The following is a 14,144-nucleotide window of genomic DNA, read 5'->3' as shown; positions in this document are numbered from 1 at the left end:
GGAGAACCTATGTGAAGGGGCACTTGAGCTGAGATGAGTGGTTGAGAAAGAGCAGTCATGGGACGGGCGAGGAGGAGTGGGTTCCATGCAAGGAGAACAGTACATATGAAGGTCTTAAGTCAGAAAAGAACATGGCTTCTTTGAGAACGAGCAAGGAATCTCTTGGAACAAGAGGAGACCCGAGGTTAGGATGACGCTGACTGAGAGCCCTGGGGAGAAGGGTCTCAGGTGAAGGAGCTGTGCGCTCTGGCTTTCAGCTGAAAGTAAGGTGATCGTGTTGTGTGGCCTTACCCATGCTCCTGTTTCCCCAATGTGATTTTAAGTTGAAGAGGAGTTCCGTGGCCCAAAAAGTTTATTAACCCAGTCTTTCTGAAAGGAAAGTTTTTGTTACTGCAGAACTTCTCAGAGCCTTTAGTGAGTGCTGTCCATGTAACTCTGAAAACATAAGATGATAGCATGTATAATGTGGACTGCCTCTCAGTCTCTTGTGACCTGAGAACCTCTTTTAGGGGAGCATTTGGGAGACTAGTGTTGGGTAGAACCTACTTTGGAAAGCATTGAACTTTGTTAAAGGGGGCTATCCAGCAATACATAGTCATCCCAAATCCTCCCTTTGGGCATCATTTACCCCTAGTGCCTCCCTGAGTAGACTCTGCAAGTACATATATTTGCCTCTCTGTTTGTGTTTCCTGTTGACAGTCAGAGGAAGTTATCAGACCTTGGATAGTCCGTGATCCAGAGGACCGTCTCTATGGTCATTAGTAGGGCTTGCATTTGTTCATAGTGAAGACCAGCCCCATGGCAGTGTTACTTTGCTTTATTTCATATTTGTTCCTAGTTCTTACTGGATAAGAGCTCTAATGAAGTAACAGTGTTCTGACCCAGAGACAGACTTGGGCAGTGGTTTGTTGGGATTTTTTTTTTGGTGTGGGGGTGGGTGGGTGGTAGCCTCAGATCAGACAACTGTAAGATGAGTAAAATCTCAGTTTCTTACCTGGTGGGACCTGAAGAGCTCACTGAGATTATGATCTGTTGGTTTAACGTACTCATCAGGGTTATAGATCTGTGGGTTTAACATACTCATCAGGGTTTGGAAGGGTCCTGGGGATTTCTATCCCCATCACACTGATGTGTGGTTTACAGCCAGGGTTTGGGTGAAAGACTTTCAGTTGGTTCTCGGAGGCTCCTGTGGAGAGACATCTTTGCACTGTGATGTCTGAAGTAGCAGGGTCCTCCGGCTGACCGCTGTTTCGCCTTTGCTGTGTCGCAGTCTGCCTGCCTTATCAGTCACTTGCTCCCAGTGAGGAGGAAACTTTCTTTCCATTACCATGACCTTTGAGGTTTTAAAAAATCAGTTCAGCAGAGACAGACGGGCTGCTGTGAGGAGCTGGCATACAGGCCTGGGGTGGATAGGAGCTTGGAGAGAGTTGCCAGGCCAGATGCTTGAGGGAATAAGTGCTCTTGACATGGGAGTGAGGGGGGTTGGCGCAGGCAGCCCCTGGGATTTGCCAGAAGCGGCTCAGCACTTCTCTGCAGAGGAGAACTCCTCTTGAGGTGGCATCTTTGAGGCACTCAAGGAACCTCTTGATGCGGTCTGGGTCCCATCCCCTGGCACGGTTGAAAATCTTCCCTCCTGCGAGGAGCCCTGCCAGCCCTGACCTGAGCCCCTCTTGCTTCAGTTACTGCGGTTAACCTGGGGGTACGTGGAGCGGGTGTGAGCCTGGCAGTAGCTCAGTCATCCGCAGTGTGGAATCTCTGGACAGCAGGTGAGGGTAGACTGGCTCTTGCTCTAGCTCCTGCTCTGACTCAGACCTGTGTGTTCTGTCTGCTGTCTGCGTGCTGTTATCAGGGAGCACTGAGGACAGGCTGGATGGCTATCAGGTTTTAATGTGAATTTTCCTTTTTTTTAATTTTTAAGATCAGCTAAAAAAGGAAAAATGGATACAAAGAGGCACGTAGTAAAAAGTTTTACTTGCCCTGATCCCCATGCTCCTGTTTTCCACCCACTCCTCACAGACAGTTTTATTAGTTGTTTGTATGTCTTTGGGTTTATTCATGCAACATAGGTCAATGTGACTGCCTATTCTTTTTTTTTTTTTTTTTTGGTCTCTTCTTTATGCAAAAGGTAGGAAATGACTTGAAAGAGCTTTTTAATGAGAAAGTAGTAATGTCATCCAGAGAGTTCACATCCCTGTCCCTATGGAAGCTTTTCCTTTTCCCCAGGTTTGGTTCCAGCAGCCTGGCCTTGAGGCTCCGTCCTCCTAAGCCACCTGGTGGCCATGAGACGCCACTGCACCCAGGGAGCAGGGACCCCTGCACTGAGTTTCAGTCAGGGCTTCTCACAGGTGCCAGTGCCCTGGGGGTCTTGCTGAGATACACAGTCTGATGAAGGAGGTCTAGGGTGGGGTCCAGGGACTCAGCATTTCCAGTAAGCCTCTCCTGTAATGTCAGTGCTTATTCTTCGTGAGTAACATAGGGATAGAAACACAGCTTCTCAATGAACCTCAGCATCTGGAGAGATCTAGAAGTTACTAGTGCGGGGACCCCACCCCTGTGATCCTGGTGTGGCCTGAACGCCACGGGTGATTGTGACGTGCAGCCACGTTGGGAAGCACAGACTTAGAGTAGGAGCCACACTCTTGCTGGGGGAGGGCTTTAAAGGCTGGTGTGAACACTTGCAGTTGTTTAATTCCTTTCATGAATAGCTATAGTTCTTCTCAAAAAGCATCAAGAGAGATTTGGCAGCTATCTAAGCCAACTCTCTCACTTGAAGGTTGAGGAGCACTGCTGGTAGTTGGATCAGCCAGAGCTGCCCCGTGAAGTTTGGGTCAGGGCAGTCTTGGCAGTTGACTTCCCGTCAGGCCATTTGCTATTTTGCTATCTGAGTGTTATTATGCTATAAGGTTTTTTGATATTTTGGTTCTGTCAGATTTTAAAAGTCATAGCTAAAATAAAAGTGGGGAGCGTTCCTCGTTTGACTGTTTGAATAGATACCCAGATAGTATTATCAGAATCCATTGTTGGAACACTGACCAGAAATCCCCTGAGATTTGGGGGCTTCCCAGCTATTCAGGCAGTATCTGGGACCTGTCAGTTGTTACTAACTAGCTGTGTCCTTCCTTTTTCCCTGATTGTTCATGAGTTCTCTTAATGGTTTGAATGCCTTTGTGTTCTAGGCCCTGTGCTGGATGGACAGTAGTAAATCAGCTGTGAATTGCTCCATCTGCAGAGACACTGGACAGTGATTCTCAGTCACACCTTTTAAAAACCAGAGCCTTCCCAAGTCTAGGAATGGGGCAGAGTGGGAACTACGCAAGTTAGGAAGGCCTGATTTCCTCAGAAGGTGATGATGGGCCAAAACGGAAGGATGAACAGAAGCCGGGGTGACAGTGTCTTAGGCAGAAGATACATGAGGTCTAGTGTCATGACCTGGTTTAGGAACTGAAGGAAGATCAGTAGCCAGAATTGGGGCGCTTGGGGTGCTGGATGGAAGGGTGTGGTGTGAACCTGTAGCCCCAGCAACATGGCCTTACAGGCCAGTGTTCTCAGAGCACAGGAAAGCATGAAGAATTTGAAGGGGGGACGTGACACTGCTTGTGGCTCGGCATCTTGGCGCGATCCCTCTGACCAAGGGGTCTGTTCAGTGCCAGAAGTGAAGGAGGTCTCCTGAAAGTTGCACGAAGGGCCGTGGTAGACGCTGCTCACGCCCTCTTCTGTTTTGCAGGAAGATCCCGCCCGTTCCCAGTACTACATCGCCCGTGTCCACACGTGTTCCTCACCGGACAAACTCTGTGCCGACGTCACACTGTGGGGTTAGCTACCTGGCAGCAGCTACCGTGTCACCTGCCCCAGTCCCGCTCTCGTCCACCTGCATCTCCCCCAGCAGTAAGTCGGTCCCAGCTCACGGAACCACGCTGAACGCCCAGCCCGCCGCCTCCGGGGCCGTGGACCCTGTGAGCAGCATGCAGTCCAGACAAGTGTCTTCCTCCTCCTCCTCCCCCTCCACGCCCTCCGGCCTGTCCTCCGTCCCCTCCTCCCCCATGGCCCGGAAACCTCAGAAGCTGAAATCCAGCAAGTCTTTGCGGCCCAAGGAGTCTTCTGGTAACAGCACGAACTGTCACAACGCCAGTAGCAGTGCCGGCGGCGGCTCAGGAAAGAAACGCAAAAACAGCTCCCCACTGTTGGTCCCCTCCTCCGCCTCCTCGTCGTCCTCGTCCTCTTCTTCTCATTCCACGGAGTCTTTTAGGAAAAACTGTGTGGCTCACTCTGGACCTCCCCACCCCGCAGCAGTAGCCTCTGCCCCGGGCATCAGCCTCAACTGCGTGGCCAGCCGAGCGAACTCAGTGGGTGGCCGGCACGAGCAGCCAGGGTGCCGGGGCGCCCCCAGCGGGAGCCCCTGCGAGTCCATCAAGAGGATGAGCGTGATGGTCAACAGCGGCGATTCCACACTCTCCCTCGGCCCCTTCGTGCACCAGGCTGGCGGCGAGCTTCCTGTCAACTCCCACGGCGCCTACCCGCACTCACACACTCCTCTGGACAAACTCCTAGGAAAGAAAAGAAAGTGCTCACCCGGCTCGAGCGGTGTCAGCAGCAGCGGCGGCAGCGGCAAGCCCACCAAGGTGGCCAAGCTGCCGGCTGTGAACAACGTCCACGCAAAACACACGGGCCCCAGCCCGGGGGCACCGGGGCTGACGAACAGTTCCCTCCTCCATCAGGTAGGACAGGGCCTGGGGGCCCCGTGGGGAGGCTCGTGGCCTCTCCCTTGAGATGGTTGATCAACTCAGAGATCTGTGCGGTCGGTTTGGTGGGTTTGCCTAAAAGCAAGTGTCCGGCTTCACGGTGTCTTTTAAGAAAAGGCCAAGTTGAAGGCCAGATGAAGGTCACACGGGCGCCTCTCTGCCAGACTGTCTCTCTGATGACTCGGAAGATGCTCTTGGCTGAGGAGGCCACACCAAGTGCATTTCCGCAGCTGGGGCGGTGGACATCGTCCTGCGTGACGGTGGGGCCCTCCCTGTCCTGGAGTGCGGTCCTCTCGTACGTTTTTCTGAAGAAAGCTGGGCGGAAAATCAAGCTGATGTGGAAAGGGATGATTTAAATTTGAAAAAGGCTGTTCATAGTTTTCCCTTCAAAGAATTTCAGGTTTTCTTGTTAATTCCCTCCCTCTGTGTTCTCCCTGTTTTCCGAGGAGGCAGGGAAACAGAATTTAACTATGGCAGAGCAGAAGACTAACATCTCGTTGAAGTTAACAGATTGAGAAGAAACCTGCATGTGACCCGTTTCTAGAAAAGGGCTTGTCGGGCATCGGATTCATTACTGACCGTGGTTTCTCTGGCTGTGTCTTGTCTTCCCCACTCCTCCTCCGGCTGCTGTTGGCTCCTGTGGCCAGTTCCTCCACCTTCCTCTTTCTCCTGTCCAGCTCCTCTCATCTTGTCGTTTCATTCAGCAGGGTACTTTCTGTCTTTGCTTACAAGCGGGAATTTCAGCAGTATCAGCCTCAGAGCTCTGCTTTAAAATGTGAGGCTCTTTTTGTTTTGCTTTGTTTTCCCTTCCTCGTCTTCAAAACTGAACATAAATGTCAGACTAGAACTTGTCCAGAAAATACCAAGAAGTTTCTTCATGAGACAGAAGTTTCCCTCCAGTATATGTGTGAATGAAAACTCAGCACCAAAGGTGTGGGAAAAATAATGACGCGTGAATTTTCAGTAGCAGCCGCTTCAATTCTTCTCTTTGAGCCACAAATACATAAGTGCTATTTGTGTGTCATTTGGGCCTTTGAACAGGATTCCTGGACAAGTGAAAACTTCTTGATTTGTAGTTTAACGATAAGCATAAAAATACACTGCAAACACTGTAAGAATCCATCCTTTAGTAACACCCTTCTGAGCGTAGTTTCCCGATTCATGTGAACCCCAGGAGGGAAGCCCCACTGCGCGCACCCCTGTCACGGAGCAGGCTGTCTTCACACGGAGGCTGCTGCAGACCTGACCGCCCTGGTGTCGGGGCAAGGTGGAGACTGGGCGGGTGCAGCCGAGGGTGACGATCTGTGGAGAGCTGTGGAGTGGGCACCTCATCTGCACAGAGCAGTGACTCCCAGAAACTTGCTCTAATTTCAGAGAGAAACTGCGCATCTGAACCTTCATGAGAAATTTCACCATTTTCCAAAGCTCTAGTTTTTTTTTTTTTAATCATTTTGTCTTGACACATTTGTCAGCTAAGTTTGGCTCAGGAGCTACCAGTTTGCCACCTCTCATTTCCACCATCTGAGGAGGACTACATCCCCCTTGGACAAACAGCCTATGTTTGGGTTCTTTTCCTTAACGGCAGTTTCATGTCATGTTTGTATTTGAGAAAGGTTTTCTCTGTGCAGTGGAATACATTCTGTTACGCTACACAAATTCGGGGGATGTGGGGTGTGGCTCATGACTATAGATCACAGGATGGATCAACTGCCCAAAAAAGTATTGCATATTTTTACATCCCTGATCATTTAGCTGCAAGAGGGAACCAGTAGCTTTCTTCAGACTATCAAAGGGACCCATGCCTCCAAAATGCTGTACAGAAGTCTGCTCTTAGACCAGTAGGGGCCTGAGCTCACTGTTCTCCATGGAGCAGATTTTAGAGCCGAGATAACTGGACTGGTTTGAGTCCCTTCAACAACAGAATCGGAGACCTGCTGGGGAGCCTGGGAGATATTGCTGAGTGCCCGCCTAGCCCCTGCGTCAACTTGCGGGCTCTGCCACCAAGGACTTGCGGGCTCTGCCACCACGGACCTAAAAATAGCTCAGTGCAGGCCAGCGAAGGCCAGAGTTCCCTCTGCCTGCCTCCCCTCCGCCTTGGGTGTGAGCTTTCACACCTGTGTGCTGGCCCATTTGACCTTGTTCACGTCTCAGTTGACAACCTGGAAAAGCCTCAAGGAAGCAGCATCCGTAAATAGAACCAAAAGGCAGACATGTGAGCCTTTTCTCTAAGCTAGGAACCCAGGCTGCGTCTCTTCTGGACTGTTCTCTCAGAGCCAGTCTCTTAGGAGGGTTGTGCCCAAGGTCGTTGGAGACTGTTGAAAGCTAAAACCAAGTTCTCTAGCTGCCTGCTCCTGGCACGGCCTGGGCAGAGGAGACATGAGCAGCGCGTGGCCTTGGGAGTACATTGTTTAGAATCAAGGCAGGGCTGGGACAGCCGCTTTCTTACCTTTCGATGTCTCCCCACCCCCCTCTTTTTTGAAAGCCAAAGGCCCGTCCCTGACAGCTGGAAATAGCACGGGGAGGAATAATGTGGACACTTTTGACAAGTTACACCTTCACTCAGCACTCTGGATTCCACGGCACCTTTGAGTCTGTTTTCCCAGCCTCCTGTGGGCCACGAGGGTAGAAATCTGCCGGGCCGTTGTTTTAACGAGGATGCCCCTGAAGCTTAACTCACTGCCCCTGTAGCAGTGAGTACTTGTTAAAGGACACTGGATCAAGTCCAGCCACCAAGTTGCTTTTATCAGTGTTAGAGTGGTCTGGACAGCTTGCTGCCATCTGTGAGAAGTTCCTGTCTCGTTTTTGAACCTGCAATATATCACCAAGCCGCTCTTGGAGGAGGTTGGCTGGTGCAAGTGTCTTGGCAAGAATGTGACTGTGGTCTTTTCTCCCTCCCTCCTTCTCCCTGCCTAGGTCTTCCCTCACTCTGGCATCTGTAGGTCCCAGGTCCCTCTCCAGCCGTCAGATACCATAACTGGAGAGACCTCTGGGGGCAAGCAGAGCTGCACCCCGAGCAGCCCCCTGGAGAAGGGGGTCTGTGGCTAGGTGTTTACATCAGGGCCCGGAATGGAGTGTGGACGTTAGTGTGAGGCGCCGTGATAAAAGAGTCTGTGTTTTCGCCCAGCCTTTTGCAAGTAATTTGGGATCAGAAGCCGTCAGAAGTTTTTCATATACGAACTGGTTTAAAAGCCATTGATGGCCAGAGAGCAAGGATACACCAGTTTAGAGGCTTACTTTTCATGGTACAAAAGCAATTCTGTGTGAATTTAAAAAAAAAAAAATGCAGACAATTTTGATAATGGAAAGTCAAATTTTGGTGGGAGGGGGCAGATAAAAATCACTGTGGGGGGAAGTTTTCCATGATTTCCAAAGAGATTGATTTTTTTTTAAACCTTTGTTTTCATGTTAAACAATGTGATTAGGCCAGTTGTCCTGCCCAGGCTCCTGTTTTTAAAAATTGCCTTTGTAACGTGAAGTAACTGGGATGCAGCAGAATCTGTCATTCACCAAGTCACTGGAATACTTAAATGTTTCCAAAGCACTCTGTGCATTACCCCCAACCTCTTTGGATACTGTCCTGGGACTAAGTGTAAATTTCTGCTTGGAGCACTCCCAATGTGTGTATCTACACACCGCATCCTGCCACTGCACACGTTTCTGTGGATGCCACTGAGGTGGGCAGCAGGCACCCAGGGAGGGGTGCAGGTGACGGTACCACTGCCCATGTGGAGGTGGTGGGGTGCTCCTTGACATACCTCCTTTCTTGGGATTAATGCCTGTGATCTTCCTGAGGGTTTCAGAGACCACCCCCCACCCCCCACTCCCACCCACCCAGAATGTTTTTTCTAGAACTTAACCCCCAGAGAAAGAGTTTGATAGGTTAAGGCATTTCTGCCTGAGAAGGTGCCATTGAATTTGAGGGGATGAGCTGGAGCTTTTCCATAGTTTATTCCACCGGCAGCTCCTGAAAGGAGAACCAGGCAATTTCGCTTAGAGGAACACAGGAAGTTGCCAACCACAGGGTAAATTTCCCAAGGCTCTGATCATGGCCCCGGGTAGAGCCAGGACAGAGCCAGTCAGTGCATCTGTTTTCCTTACAATTCTTGGGTTACAAACTTCAGATTCAGGGAATTTTCAGTCAACAACAGGTAGAATGAATAAATACTTGGTTACCAGCCTAATAATGTGAATCGCTACAGAATTATTATGTAAGATAACAAAGTTTATGGAGAAACTTTAGCTATAAATTGATGTAAAATATTGATTCTTTTTTTTTTTAAAGGAAGGGGAGAACAGTAACTTGTTCAGTTATTATGCAATCAATTAGTAAATGTTTTTAAAATGATACTGTAGGAGAGCTTGTGAAAAGACTGCACAGATGGGCCCATTTGGTGTAGTTAGCAGAGGTCGGTCTGGTTTTTCATCCCAGGAGAGAGAGAGAAGGAGGTAAGAGGAAATCAGAATGTACCTAGCTGATTCCTCAGTGACAAGTGCAATGGGGGATGGGTAGAATTTATTTTCAGAGCCAAGGGGACTTGATGGTTATAAATAAAGTTGCTTTTAGTGATGGAATTGTAGACAGATCATGTTGTTCCAGAAGATGTGAATAGGACCCATGATAGAAAGTTGACTCAGAATAATGTAGATATTTAGTTAAGCGAGTCTTGATCCTTTGATTTCTTAGATTGAGGTTTTAATTTCATTATTGTCTCCCGGTAGTACACAGAGCATCGGGATTAGGAAATTAGCCATTTTGGACTCTGCCTGCCACAAACAGACCTATTCTAAACAGTGCTATTAAATTTTAGACTGTTGTTCAAATATTTTTATTTTCTCCTACAGCTACTTTTTACTATAATGAACAAGTAAGACCATTTAAAACACGGGAGTACGAGTATTTTTTTGAACTAAATTAACTTGCAGAAACCAAATTTGCAGTGGTTGGGTTGTTTCTAGACAGACTTTGGTATCAATTTAAAACCAAGAAAATTTTTATATTCTTTCCAATAGAATTTCGTGACAACTCCTGCAGTTTTCTTAACCTACAAAAAAAGAAAAAGTGCTGCAATGATGAACAAAGAATTATACAAAAACCTACTTTTGTATCTTTATTTTGGAATTTCTTGTTCTATTATAAATATGGAAGTATCCCTATTTGAGAAGACATATTTTGTTAAAAATGAATTGTACATATTTAAATATGTATTTTTGCACAGGTCTTTTTTTCTGATATCCTGTTTTGGTACAATTGAGATCATCTAGTATTTATTTATTAATTAATAAAAGTAAATACCTTTTTATAATTTGAAGTGGTTCACTGCCAAGCCAATAGTTCTAGGACCTGCTTCCTTTACCATGTAAGGGACGCCTCTGTTCTGTGAAAGTCTTTTGTCCCTTTCAGTGTCTCGGGAGTAGATTCACGCAGATGAAGTGGGCATTGCTTCTCCCTAGTTGCTTGACTTCCCTGTAGACTACATGTAACAGGTGACATACTGCTTTTCTTTCGTTACGTGTGAGAGTGAGTGTGCGCGCGCCCCGAGCACACGCGTGTTAGTATGTGAGTGGTTAAAACTAATGGGAAAAACACAAAACTGAAAGTGCCTGAACCTAGTTTTAAGCTTAGACAGATTCTTTAAAAAGACTTGAATGTTCAGTTGAACTTTTTTGGAGTTTGCTTTTTCCACCTAAATATTGTTACTTAAATTTTAGGGGAGGAGTTGAAAACCACCAAATGCTGGTAATTTTATAAGGTATTTTAAAATCAAGACCTTTTGGTTCACAGGAATTCAACTGGTGATGAATTGCCCAGTGGCACCAAGGGTTACAAATCTTCTGTCAGCCAGCAACTTACACAGCGTGTCCGTTTTGTTATTCACTCGTGAAATGCAGAGTTTAAAATAGAATATTTAAAATATTTTGTATTCCAAAAATATAATACAGAGTACCTCTGAGAACATTGAAAAAAATGTATAATTTGAAAAAAATGTAACTTATAAAGGCAGCTGTCTTCCTGCAAGAGTTCTGTTGCCAAGGAATTTCTTAATGTCTCTCATTCTGTCCTGCGGTGGGGGGAAAAGTTGGGCTTTGGAAAAATGATTGTTAAAAGTTTCATTATGTTTAGCAGAAAAATAACCATTTTTACATTTTGTGTAAAGCCTTTTACATTTTTGGATCATTTAAATGAGCACTACATCCTGTCAGTGTGAGTGTAGGGCCTTGAAAGCATTTTGCCGGTTTCTTTTTTTTTTCCCTTTGAGCTTGGTTATAAAAGCAATCTCCTGTTTAAAATGTGTGAATAGTTTGATCATTTGTACACATAATCAAGAGCATCTCAGCTGGACTTTTTGTTGGCTGCTGTATAGAACATGAACAAATGTCAAGGGATAGAAGATTACTTTGGATATTTAAAAGAGAAGAAATATATAGTCTATTTGTTTTGTAACAAGTTCTGTAAATAAAATAATTTATACTATTTATAAGAAAAGTTGTGCTTTGCTTTATGAGAAATTAGTTTGTGGAACAAACATGTTAACGGGCAATAAAACTAGGATTTCTCAATAAATAAGGTTGGCTGCATGAAATATTTTACATGTTTCTGCCTCGTTGTGATCCTGAACCTCTTCCGATCTAGTCTGACTCTTCTTCATTTTTAACATCAGACACCCTTGTAAAGCCCCTTCCTTCAGCTTCCCTTCCATGCAAGCTACAAACTTTAAGGGCTTAAGATGTTTCCCTTCTTGGGCACAAAACTTCATCTTGGGTAAATTAATAACTGGGTAAACAGTGAACACAACTGTATTCTTGCCCTGTAGGTTTGTCAGCAGAAGGGAATCGATAGGTTGAGAAATGCATTCTGTTTGTATTATTTGATGGCATGTGGTCAGTTTTGATTACAGGTAAGTCTGTGTGTGTATTTAATTTTTATTTTATATTGGAGTATAGTTGGTTATCAATGTTGTGTTTGTTTCAGGTGTATAGCAAAGTGATCGAGTTATATGTATACAGGTATCCTTTTTCAAATTCTTTTCCCATTTAGGTTATTACAGAATATTGAAAAGAGAGGTAAGTTTTTATCCCAAGTGGGTCTGGTTTCTTTTTTTCTTTTTTTTAATTTTTTTTTTTTTTTTTTAACATACCTCCCTCTCTGGCGATATAAGTGTATTAGTGTTAGGCACAGCATAATCTTTCATCTGAAGAAATTTGGCCATTTTTACCATTTGCAAACCATTCTTACAAATTCCAAATTATCTTGTTGCTTAAAAGACTAAGGGAAGCAGTGGATTTGTGGACTGGAATAAAGGTGAGTAACTACAGGAAGGAGTCAGGTTGGCTTCACTCCTCACTGCCCTGCTCCATAGACTTACATTCTGTCCTTAGATCAGCTGACTATTCAAACTCAGTCTTAATACATTCCCTATAGATAACTCCTTTCACTTGGATGTCCCCCTTAAACGTCCCAGGAGAAGGTTCGATCACTCATCCTCTCATGCTTTTCTCACTTCTGTTCTCTTGCGGGTAACCTGGCCGGGGACAGCAGAAGATTATCCCAGTTCACCCAGCGGGGGATTGGCAGTTCTGGATCTTGACCTGAGGGAATCGACTGGCAGAAGGGCAGGTGAGGCCATTCTAGGCGGAGGGAGCAAAGTGGGGCCACACAGGTGTGAAGACACAGACTGGAGGAAGCTGGCTGAGAGGGAGGGGGGCCGACAGGGCTGGAGACGATGGCACCAGATTGTTGGGGACCTTACGCGTCAGGGGGCCTTCATCCTTTGGAGCGTGCAGTTTAACCAGATGTCACTGTCAGAGCCCAGAGATTTTCACACCCAGCCCTAGCACATTGTAGTTGCCAAAGGTAAAAGCCATTCACATCTGTACTGGCGACTGTGGAAAATCAAAGAAGCACTTAAACCTCTTTCCCTTTTTCTCACATTTTTGCTCTTGCCTAAACTCTGTCTTTAGCCTTTACTCCCCACCCGTCAAGTCCTCCTCATAAACCTCTGCCCTAAATCAGATCTCAGGGCCTCCGCCTTCTGGCTCCACTGTGTGCTCTCTCAATCCTCTCTTTCTCATAAGAAACACTTGCTCCTATTGCGAGTGGGGCTTACTAAATGAGTCTAATATGTATACTTTAATCTCTACCACATAGGACCCTCCCAGGTCAGAATGGGCAGGTGAGGACAGAATGGACAGGTGAGAACCTTGGGACAAAAATAATGGATAAAGCTGTTGTAGTGATCCAGGTAACAGCTATTAAGTTCTAAACTAAGACAGTGACCATGTGGATAAAGTGGAAACTTATTCCAGAGATCTTTTAAAGGTAAAACTAACAGATTTTGAGGTCTCATATGGGGAAAAGGGAGGCTAAGGTAATTTAGATTTCTGGCTTGGCCAGGTTGGTTGAGCCTTAAGTGGAATACATGCTGTGGTGATAGAGAAGAAAAACACTGCAATAAATTTGAGTTGCCTGTGTAATACCCAGTGGCTATATATGTACAGTCTGGAGCTTAAGAGACAGATTTGAGCATAAAATAGAATTGGAGGGTTGCCTTTCACTAGGAGTGGATGAGTTCACCTAGGAGAAATAGGTAGCAATCTGACTTGTCATTAGTTAAAATAATGCTCATCAAGTTGGAGGCCTGATGCCCCAGATGTGGTGAGCACTTTGCATCCCTTCTCTCTCTCAGATCCCCTAACAGCACATGTATTTCAGTGCCACTACTCCTACTGATGAGCAGCTTCTTAAAAGCTAAGTGTCTCTGTCCCACAGTGCCAGCCTTTGAATTCAGCTCTGTCAGATCAGCAGTTCTTAATCTTTTTTTTTTTTCTTTCTATAGATTCTCAGGATCACATGAAAGAAATCATAGCTTCTCTCTGACAGAGGCATGAGCACCCCACCTTCTATGTTCTTTTTCTAAGATTTCACAAACTTAAAGCTTCACAAAATGAAAGTTTCACAAAATGAAACCCTGGAAAAGAGAATGTTTTGGTGAAGACAGTCTGTACCAGAGACATCAGGGAAGTCAGAGAAGGATGCAGTTGAGTTGGTTTAATTAGAAGTTTAGACAGTTATCTTATTTATCAACCCTATCCACCCACTTAGGTGGTGGTGGTTTTTTTTTTTTTTTTTTTTTCCCCCTTCTGCTGCTTTCTCCAAGATAACTGGAATCAATTGAGATGAAAAGTTAGACCCTGGCCTAGGCAGGGAGACTGCCAAAGAATTAAAAATATGAGTGTGGCCAAGTGATGGCCTTATCCGGGTATTCAAGGAAGAACAGGGAGCTGCCATGTAAGTCCATGCAGGCCCCCTAAAGATGTTGTATTTGCACTTTCCCTCTTGTTATGTCTTATGATCCTCCTTCCAGGTAACTTGTCTATGATCAGACCAGTTAAGTGATTCGTTCAGAG

At 46.1% G+C, this 14,144-nt stretch overlaps 1 protein-coding gene across 4 annotated transcripts in view; it reads left to right on the top strand.

Annotated features, from left to right (window-relative positions):
* ATXN7 (ataxin 7) overlaps nt 1-11,958 on the top strand; it is a 132,570-nt gene extending 120,612 nt beyond the window's left edge. For all 4 annotated transcript variants that reach the window (XM_043442957.1, XM_043442956.1, XM_043442955.1 and 1 more), the window contains one exon: nt 3,725-11,958. In XM_043442957.1, coding sequence (XP_043298892.1) covers nt 3,725-4,766 — 1,042 coding nt within the window. In that variant the 3' untranslated portion in view covers nt 4,767-11,958. The remainder of the gene's footprint in view (nt 1-3,724) is intronic.
* Nucleotides 11,959-14,144: the final 2,186 nt, after the last annotated feature.

This window comes from Cervus canadensis, chromosome 22 (assembly GCF_019320065.1).
Source record: "Cervus canadensis isolate Bull #8, Minnesota chromosome 22, ASM1932006v1, whole genome shotgun sequence".
Lineage (NCBI taxonomy): Eukaryota > Metazoa > Chordata > Mammalia > Artiodactyla > Cervidae > Cervus > Cervus canadensis.
The sequence above is the reverse complement of the archived record's forward strand: the minus strand, read 5'-3'. Positions and strand labels throughout refer to the sequence as shown.